Below are 10,029 nucleotides of genomic sequence, written 5' to 3'. Positions count from 1 at the left end.
AGTCTGTCCAATGGTTGATACAACACAGTATCCCACCGGTCACAATTGTGACCGATCATAAAACACACTTTTTCACACACTTTTCCATGAAAATTTAAAAAAATTATGATTGATTGTTTCAAAGGGATACTAATGACACATGATTTGGATATTTTTGTTTCTGAGAAAAATTCGGGATTAAATGGGTTAACTGAGTAATTATTCAAAGTTAAAAACAACTATTTTTGCAATATCTAAGCAGTTTCTTCACATTACATCTCAAATCTGAATATGGCATTGAATTGCCCATGTAGGAAAATGTACAAAAGCACATTTATTTCATGTTTGTACCTTGTTTAGTCAAAAATATATACAGAAAAATAGATTTCAGCCTGGTGGTGGCGGCCATTTTGAAGTTCTCAATTTTGAGGCATTTTGGGGCATTTTTGAGCTTCATATACAGCAGATTTGGATTCAGCACCCCTTAATACCCTTAGAAATGTTGTATAATATAAATAATCACAAAATGCCTCCAGCACTTTAAATAAGCACATTTTCAGAAATTCTGCCTAGACTAAAGCGAGCAAAAGCGCGCATGCAAACCGTGTAGCGTGCGCACGGCAGAGAGGGAGAGACCTTGCGTCTCTCTCTCTCTCTCTCTCTCTCTCTCTCTCTCTCTCTCTCTCTCATGCAGTGGTGACGCGTTCATATAAACGGCACCTAAACGCTGTAAAAAAAATATTATGACATTTTAATTGTTTATTAATAAACAAGTGTTTCTGTGTCAGCTGCAAAGATGAAGTTGACACTGACTCGCGATCTTCGCAGTAGTGAACGCGCCGGAGAAAAATGCATTTCTTACGGATTAGCCTATAGCCTACTTTTATTTAGTTTTGAATGGTTCTGTTTAAAAGTGGAAATTTCAAGCTTTCTGTAGATAATAGATATAGGAAATTTCTAATTTGTTTAGGTCTGTGAGGCGAGTAGCCTAGGCTACCTATACGCTGAGTTTCGGTTCATGTCTGAACGTGTTGTGATTATACAAAATAATGAAACATGGATTCAAATTAAGATAAAATTAATGCAAAACGAAATTCGTTTCAAAGAGAGGCTTTGTGTTTTCTGTTTGATGTCTCTGTGAAAGTTTTAAAAGCATCCTTAATGGAGAACGAACGGTTAGGCTACATAACATGTTTTTTTCCTCAAATGCAAACACGAAATAAAAGACAAAATACTTTATAAAAAGACAAACCATCCATTTTTGGGGAAAAAATATGGATTTATAGCTTTTGAAAAAAAAAAAGATGGATTAATAGCGTTTTGGAAAAAAATATGGATGGATTAATAGCGTTTTGGAAAAAAATATGGATGGATTTATAGCGTTTTGGAAAAAAATATGGATGGAAAGATATTTCATGTCTTTACTTGTCACTTTACTTAACACTGCTACAGTTGAAGTTTGAAGCCATGTTGGTAGTAAAAAATATTGTGATGGTAGTAAAATAGGAGGTAAAAAGGTAGTAAATTCAATTTAAGAATCTCTGTATAAACCCTGCCTTAACGCTGGGTTCTTTGGGAATATGTGCAGGGTTGTCTTGCCCTGGCAACCAAAAACACACTTCTTTGGGGACATTGACTTCCAAAGGCCGAGCAGAGCGCTTTGATGGGCGTACTGCTTTCGCTATCTTGCTATGGTCTACGAGTGCGCGCGCGCCCGCGGTTCTTCCGGCAGAAGTGCCCTTAGGACCCATATAAGGAAATTCCGCCCCAGCTGACGTCACGAAGACCCATACTCGAAAAAAACTTTCCAAAACTTGTGACAAACCGGAAGGACAATTTTTGGCACAGAAATACTCCTTCAAACGTACAATTAAATTTTTTAAACTTTGTCCATGTTTAGCATGGGAATCCAACTCTTTAACAGTGTAAAAAACTCAGTATGCATGAAATAGCATTTCACCCCCCCCCCCCTTTAAAAAATGTTCCTTCGATTTTCCCTTAATCTTTTAATTATAAGAGTTAGTGTATTATGAAAAACACACTGTACATTTCAGTACTCAAAGTAGACCATTTATTCAAAATACACTGCAAAAATGACTTACTTTCAACTTCCACAACTCTCTGAAGTCAGACATACATGCACACAACACCCATAGGTCATAAATTTGACAAACATAATAAGTGGATCTAGGGGGGGGGGGAATAAAATAGTAATAAAATGTATGATGACCAGTTTAACACATTCCTGAAGTGATTCTTGTAGCCTCCATCACTGCCTGAGTTTGAAGGTGTTTTCATGTCTGTGTTGCAGGTCAAACCCAAGACTTTGTCTGTTTTGGAGCTGCAGAGTGCCAGAGGACGAAAAGGCCAGCAGTATCGTGTGTTGTCTTCAATCTTGTGTGAAGCTGAGGTTTGGTCATCTCGAACACCATTTGAACTGTTTAAATGTTGTTATCATAGGACTCATATACTGTGAGAGAGGTAATGAACTCTTGACATGTCTTGACACTCTCTCATTGTAGAGCGCAGTGGTGCAGGACAAGCTTGTGTACTGCGTGACGTCTGAGGATGCTGTGGAAGCGTATCTGCTGCTGATGAAGGAGATGGAGACGCAGGGATTCACAAGAACTCACACGCTTCCTCCTGAGGTTGAACGCTTGGCGTCCTACAGCCTGCAGCAGGTTACACAGAAACAGATCTATGAAGATCTATTTTATTCAGTTGATACTGTACAGTATGTGCATATATAACGTGTCCGATGAGTGTAAAATCAGTTCACTCTTTTGATTTGCAGCTTCTGTTGGAGGAGAAGCTGAACTGCAGCTCATTATCACAGGAAGTTGGCGCCTTTGTGGAGCTGGTTTGGACCGAAGCTCTCGGTTCCCTTAGTAACATCCTGACAGTCCCTGTCTCCAAAATCAGCCTTAATGATGTGAGAATGAGCCTTAGATAATCACACACACACATCCAATCATGAAGCTCACAGGAATGTTGTGTGTTTAATGTCTCTGTGCTGTTGCAGGTGAGCAGGGTGGAGGGATTGTTACTGCAGGCACAAAAGACTCAGAAAGAGGATGAAGTCAAGGCCCTGCTAGAGGAGGTCAACACTCTTCTACCCCTCAGAATGATCGACCCTCCTTCCAAACACAAGCTTGTGTCTCAGAAACTTGATCTTTGTCAGGTAACATGTATGCAATTAGAGTACATGGTTACATAGATTCCTTCATACTTGGGGATTTTGGTAGATTTTTCAATATGGATTTTTAACTCCACACACAGTGCAGACTGGTACTTTAAACTCTTCTGTCGTCCTCAGCTGATAAGAGACATTCTGAATGTGAGTGAAGCCACTCTGGGAAGCCCGTCGCCCTCGTCTCTGGGAAAGTATCGAGCTCTGAGGTGCAGCATTGAGGGGGTTCCACCACAAAACCCTGAGTTTCATGTTGTCTCTCAACTGCTTCAGGAAAGGTAAACTTGATTGTGACCACTGTGGTCTGAAGTTCAAACATGAATATATTATGATGGTGTTAATCTTGTATCCACTACAGGCCTGTTCAGATTCAGCAGATACTGCGTGTAAGCAGAGGGGTGGAGCTTCAAATGTTTTGGGAGGATTTAGGAAACATTAAGCCTCTCCTTCACTCCACCAGTCCCAGTAGTTTTGTTGGAATACTGTCACGGTAAGAGCATTTTCTTTAAAAAATAATCATACCTACACACAAAACCACACAAACCTGTTTATGACAGACCATATACTGTGGTGGAGCAAGTGAAGACAGATACAGTCGGTTTGGTTGAACCATGATTCTTGATATGGCTGATAGTAAGTGAATTTAGAAATAATAATGTACAAAAATGGACATTGTTGTTGAGATTTGCATTAAATGTAATAAGATTAAATTTAACCATTTATTTTAACCAGTTTAAATGCTGTTTAAAACCCAGTTTTAATACATTTATTAAATGTTATTAAATGATTAATAAATTATGGCAAATTTATCTAAACATAAAAATAGAGGAAATGAGCATTACTTAAAACAATGTAGACCAACCCGGAAAAACTCTGAAAAAAACTCTAATATCTGTCTATAAATTGACAGAAATCACTTATTGTAATGTCTATTCAATGATTTACTCTTCTGCAATAATCATGTAATGTCTTTTGTTCATTTTTGGGATTTTCTCAGCAAGTGTTAATGCAATTCATTGTCATTCATTTGATTGCTTATTTGTTTTATCATGTAATTAATTAAATATACATTTTTTAATGGAATATTCCATGTAGAGGTCTGCTGCTGCCCAGAGTTGGAGTCGAACAGCATGGAATTGAGAGGACGGATATCGGGAATCTTGGAGGAGGAATCTACTTCAGTGACTCTCTAAAGTCAGTGGTCTTTTGCATTATTCAGGAATCTTTAATTATGACAGATTTATAAATACTCCACTTTCATGACAACTGAAGACTTGAGCCAGTCAGTAAGTTTCTGCTCTGTGTTAAAGCACTAGTTTGAAATACTCCAAGCCCAGTGTAACTGACGGCTCTCGGCTGCTGTTGGTGTGTGAAGTGGCGTTGGGTCGCTGCAAAGACCTGCTGAAGAAAGACACCACTTTGACCTGCGCCCCTGTCGGCTACCACAGTGTACACGGAGTCCGCCGCACACCCAAGAAGAGACTCTCTGAATTTGAGGTGCTAGTCATTTTCTCTGTACTCAATTATTCTGTTCATGTTTTTGGGATCTAATGTGATTCTTGTGTTTGTGTGTTCTGGTTTCTATTTGACAGGATGATGAGTTCGTTGTCTATAACACAGAGCAGATCAGACTGAAGTATGTGGTTCAGTACACTCTGGAGGGAGACGAGTTAAAAGAGTTCCAGCCTCATATCGACACAGTTGTGGAGCTCACACAGCTCACTGACACGTCTGACGTCTGTGAGTAATGTCCAGTGAACAGGACATGTAGTAAGAGCTTTTGTATGTGGAGGAATCTGTTGTAGATCTGTCAAATCCATTAAAAATGTAATCAAATTACATGATGGCGGAGCCCATATTGTTGTGTGCAGCACTTTTAATATATAGCGCTACAGCACTTTGGGTGACCCAAGTTTGAGTCCTGCAGAACAGCCTTTTAACTGTGAACTTTGACATGGCGGAGGGAAAAATCATTCCTCAGGGACATCTGATGCTCTGTTAAGCTGAATGCTCTGATTTGGATTTGTTAAATTGATCATTGGTTTTGTTTAATGTGTTTCTTTAGTGTCCAGTGATGACAGTGAGGGTTTGGAGTCCACTAAAAACCCTCTGGAGGAGATGACTGCAGGTTTGCTGGACAGCAATGGTCAGAAAATTCCTCTTCAGGCTGTCAATGTGAGGTGCAAGCTGATGGACCTGCTGTGTCAGGTGTGATACTACAGTTGGACTGCGAGTGTATGAGCGATACAAAGCAGTTGTGTGTTTTTCAATCAAAGCATCACTGTTTTCTCTCACTGCTAAGGTCAATCGTGTGTTCAACAATGTTATGAAATATAAAAAGTGAGAATAAAGGATAAATAGAATAAGTGAAATATCAGAAAATATGATGATTAAAAATATGAACATTTTAATTAGTGATGAAGAGGCTGACAGCAAATAAGGGGTGGTCAAAAATTTGTTGTTAAATTTTAAGGCAGATGAAAACAAAACAGCAATGGACAGTGAGGGCGTGCAATAGGGAACAAAGACATGACATGGTGATCAAGAACTTCAAAGTAAAATCCAATAGGGTTAACAAAATAAAAGAAAGAACCATAGCAAAATTATAATGACAATTTCAAACTGTAACCATAACCAAAACTTTCTCTGTTCTGTCATCACAGGGGCGTAATTTGTGGGGGGGTTGGGGGGGATATAACCCCCCCAATATTTAAATCTATACATTACAACCCCCCCAATATTTATACCATGATCACATGAAAAATATGCAGACACAAACTTCAACCCCCCCAATGTTCAAACCAAATCTACGCCCTTGTGTCATCAGGTCATCATTTTTCAGACCTACACAAACAAGAGTGCTGTTCCCATTGAAGCAAAGTACGTATTTCCACTGGAGGAGACGGCAGCAGTGTGTGGGTTTGAAGCCTTTATCAATGGAAAACATGTCGTTGGAAAGGTACAAGTCATTCAGAATCTGTCGAATGCAGCTTTTGCTCTTCATAACTGCTTTCTCATCAGTTTTCAATGTCTTTCTTTGTCCTGTAGGTAAAGGAAAAAGAGCAGGCTCGTAAGGAGTACAAGCAAGCCATAGAGAAAGGCCATGGAGCCTACCTGATGGACCAGGATGCACCTGTGAGTTACTTACTACTGTTTCTTTCTCTGATGCATGAGTGATAATGTATCAGAAGGCTTCTTTAAGGTCATGTGTTTATGTGAGGCAGGATGTATTTACTATCAGCGTGGGGAACCTTCCTCCCGGAGCCACAGTTTTGATCAAGGTGACGTTCATCTCTGAGCTGGTGGTGAGATCAGGCTTTATAGTCTTCTCACTGGCTGGCAGCGTGGCACCATGGCAACAGAGCGCCGCCCTTAATCTGACAACTCAGGTACGGCACGATTGGTCTTTAGTCACTGTAGTTAAACTACAGTATGGGCTGCTGTTAGTTACAGTGTTTTGACTGAGAGTTTTGTTGTATTTCAGGCAACTGTTGAAAAGATTGGTGTGACGGAGCTTCAGTCAGAGGGGTGAGAGTCTCAAACGCTGGGGAATTCACAGGGATATTCACTAAAGATTTACTAAAAATCTAAATGCATCTGCTGATTATTTACAATATTAAATTCAATTAAAGTTGCAAGCAGCCTTTCCGGGGCCAAGCCCTTCTGGTTGTTTGGCTTGTTTGGATACATTATTTTTTACTAGGAATCTTTTGAACATTGCACAATTCACATGGTTTAACATTTGCTACACATTGGAAATGATTTAACAATCTTCAAAGTTAAAGCCTTTTGCTTTACTTAGTATTTGGTTTACACTCATACACTGTGGTTTGCTTAATAATTTTACAGAGACTTAAGATGTTGAAGGTAGAATCGCTGTAGCACAATGCGGAGCCAGAAGAGCAAAAGATTAGTAGAATGCTTGAATACAAGAATCGACTTGACATAATACACAATTTTATGTAGTCATCCTACGAAGGATTCGAACCCCCAACCAGAATGGTTTGGGACTCAAAGCACATGGATTAACAGCTTGCGCCACTTAGAGGACATAGAGTTACAAGCTGCAGAGGAGAGCATTCAGTGTAAGAATGAGCACACAAAAGCAAGTTAACCAGATTAGCATGCTAAGCTATCTTAATGCTGATGTAGCTTATGGCTTATGACGTGGTACATCCAATCCTGGCAAAATAGATATCCTCGGATTCGACATGACGCAAGGAATCGATAGACACCAATTTTATGATTTTGTGACAAACGGTTCACAAATTACAGCCTCTGAACCAATTTTGGGTCAACCTTGTTAAATTTGATCTCATCTAATCCCACTGTAAGAAACATTAGTACAGCTCTTACCCAGATAATAAAGGAGCTCAAATTCCAATTTATACACAATTTCAAAGTTGCCCTAGCCTGGGTGCCAGCCCGAACCCCGCCCACAATATTTTTTGGTCGGGAAGTTCGGTCTGGACTCGCTCCGTTGAGGAGCTATTATGCCCGAACAAAAATTGTTCGGACCAATCAAATTGTCAGGGCGGGCTTTATACGATGATGGACAGATGAGCAACGGTAACGTAATCACCTACGTCACCAAAGAGTGCTTGATTTGAATTAGTTTACAACAAAGACGAGTGCAGCTGGAGAATTGAGATTTCACGAGTTCACATTTACAAATAAGTCAGATAGAATAAATGCTTATAGCCTATAAGATTTCACACAAATAAGTCAGATAGACTAAATGCGTATATGACGTGCTGTCCGAGGGCTGTGGGCTCGGTAGCCATACTCCCCCGTGTTCCTGGTTGTGAGAGAACAAGACAAGAGTGAGGATTCGGGGTGGTGGAGGGATGCTGAAAAACTGTCAAGGAGTGTTAGGTAAGTTGACAGAGTGAATATGCTTCCTCATGCTGATATAGGGTAACGTTAGACATGGTATTGTTTGATGACAAGTTGATTGGATTGATTATTTGTACGTGCTTCTCCCGAACTTTGTTTATGAAACATCATGTGTAGATTCCGCCATCGCGTCTGTTATAGAAGATATCCACAGCGCATTCATTTTAAAAGAGGAACAGAGAGCCGCGACATTTTGTTGGTTGAAAATATGAATGAAGAACATGCGTCATTTACTCCGTTGCTCTGACTGGTTGTAGGTCTATCCAATTGAGTGCAGAGTTTTTTTTTTTTCCTGGTTCGGTTGAGACACGCCCCATAATCAAATCTCTATGGAGCAGTCTCAGACTCACATTCTGACTAGAATATGAGTATAACGAAGTCAGGCTAAAGTTGCCCCACACTGGTCTTGAACCCACGACCGCAATGGTTCGAGATTCGAGACGCATGGTTGAACCGATTGCGCCACCCAGAGGACTTGTTTTACAATGCTGCAGAGGAGAAGCTTCAGTGTAAGAATGAGCACACAAAAGCAAGTTAACCAGATTAGCATGCTATGCTAATGTAGCTTATGGCTATCCTGATAGCTGAAGAGCCACATTAGAAAGAATGGCATCTGGTTAGCATGCTAACCAATGATTATGCTAAGCTAACAAGCATAAGGCAACAAACACAGGCTAGGTCAACTTTGGAGACGAATATCTTGAGAACGGTAGCGAATATCAAAAATCTGTTCACTCACTTCTGTGCGGCTTACTCCAAAGAACATCTGATCAAAATTTGGGCAAAATTGAGCAAGATTTGAAAGAGGAGTAGCGAAAAAACTGTTTTTCATTTGTTCCAATATGGCGGACAGTCACATTGTTGGAAAATGACAAATTAGATGTCGTCGGAATCGGCATAAGCCAAAGAACGTAGTGACATAAAGAAATCAAAATTTGAACAATGTTTTCAAGAGTTATAAGCGTTTTTGCAAAATACCTTATATCTCTGGAACACTAGGTGGCGCTGTGCTCAATCTTCTCATGGACCTTCAGGACATTAAGTCGATGATCCATACTAAATTTTGTGAAGATATGTCAAATAGTTTAAAAGTTATTGCAAATTATAACAAAATTCAAAATGGCGGACACGTGGTTCATCCGATCTTGGATAATTCGGCATCCAGGGATTCGGCATGATGCAAGGAATCCATAGATACCACATTTATGATTTTCTGACAAACTGTTCAAAAGTTATTGGACAAAATAGCAATTTTTCATATCTCATGACCTGTAGGCGGCGCTGTTCCCAACTTTGGCAAGGAACCTCAGATCGTGCTTCCGATGAAGTGTACCAATTTTCGTTTCGATTGATCAAACTTTGGCCGAGATACAGCCTCTTAGCCGATTTTGGGTGGACCTTGTTAAGTTTGCGACATCATAACTTTTGAACAGAGATTAATAAAAAAAATCTGTTCACTCACTTCTGTGCGGCTCAGTCCAAAGATCATTTGAGCATATGTTTGGACAAAATTAGACCAATTTTGAAGGAGGAGTAGCGAAAAAACTGAATACTGTACTTTTCAAAATGGCTACTACTGTAATGGGTGGAGTCTTAATGTAAGATATTGGTTCTGATCAGCATGATGAGATTAATCAGGTGTACTAAGTTTCATGTCTCTAGATCAAAGGGTTCAAAAGTTATAACCATTTTAATGTTGAATTTTTTAACTGGTGGTGGCGCTATAGAGTTGGTCCTAGAGACACCAAATTTGGTCCAACTATTCATGGCCATCTCTATCACTGTGCCAAATTTCATCATTTTCCTATGTACGGTTCATAGGGCTGCCATAGACTTCCAGAGGAGGAATAATAATAAGAAAACTAACAGATACAATAGGTGCCTTGCCCCTTCGGGGCTTGGCCCCTAATTATTTAATTTAGCAAACCACGTTGTCTTTATAATATCACAATCTCTTTCATTCG

General features: G+C 39.7%; 1 protein-coding gene across 1 annotated transcript in view; it reads left to right on the top strand.

Moving 5' to 3' along the window:
* The window catches only part of LOC307164498 (protein mono-ADP-ribosyltransferase PARP4-like), a 33,654-nt gene that overhangs the window by 10,936 nt on the left and 12,689 nt on the right, over positions 1 to 10,029 (top strand). The window contains exons 6-19 of the mRNA XM_079881415.1: positions 2,291 to 2,389; positions 2,502 to 2,660; positions 2,774 to 2,911; positions 3,002 to 3,160; positions 3,296 to 3,447; positions 3,528 to 3,659; positions 4,265 to 4,363; positions 4,480 to 4,666; positions 4,762 to 4,909; positions 5,235 to 5,377; positions 5,997 to 6,128; positions 6,218 to 6,304; positions 6,394 to 6,558; positions 6,654 to 6,697. Coding sequence (XP_079737541.1) covers positions 2,291 to 2,389; positions 2,502 to 2,660; positions 2,774 to 2,911; positions 3,002 to 3,160; positions 3,296 to 3,447; positions 3,528 to 3,659; positions 4,265 to 4,363; positions 4,480 to 4,666; positions 4,762 to 4,909; positions 5,235 to 5,377; positions 5,997 to 6,128; positions 6,218 to 6,304; positions 6,394 to 6,558; positions 6,654 to 6,697 — 1,844 coding nt within the window. The remainder of the gene's footprint in view (positions 1 to 2,290; positions 2,390 to 2,501; positions 2,661 to 2,773; positions 2,912 to 3,001; positions 3,161 to 3,295; positions 3,448 to 3,527; positions 3,660 to 4,264; positions 4,364 to 4,479; positions 4,667 to 4,761; positions 4,910 to 5,234; positions 5,378 to 5,996; positions 6,129 to 6,217; positions 6,305 to 6,393; positions 6,559 to 6,653; positions 6,698 to 10,029) is intronic.

Source organism: Squalius cephalus (assembly GCF_949319135.1).
Source record: "Squalius cephalus genome assembly, chromosome: 9".
Taxonomy (NCBI): domain Eukaryota; kingdom Metazoa; phylum Chordata; class Actinopteri; order Cypriniformes; family Leuciscidae; genus Squalius; species Squalius cephalus.
This window is presented reverse-complemented; position numbering and strand designations above follow the sequence as displayed.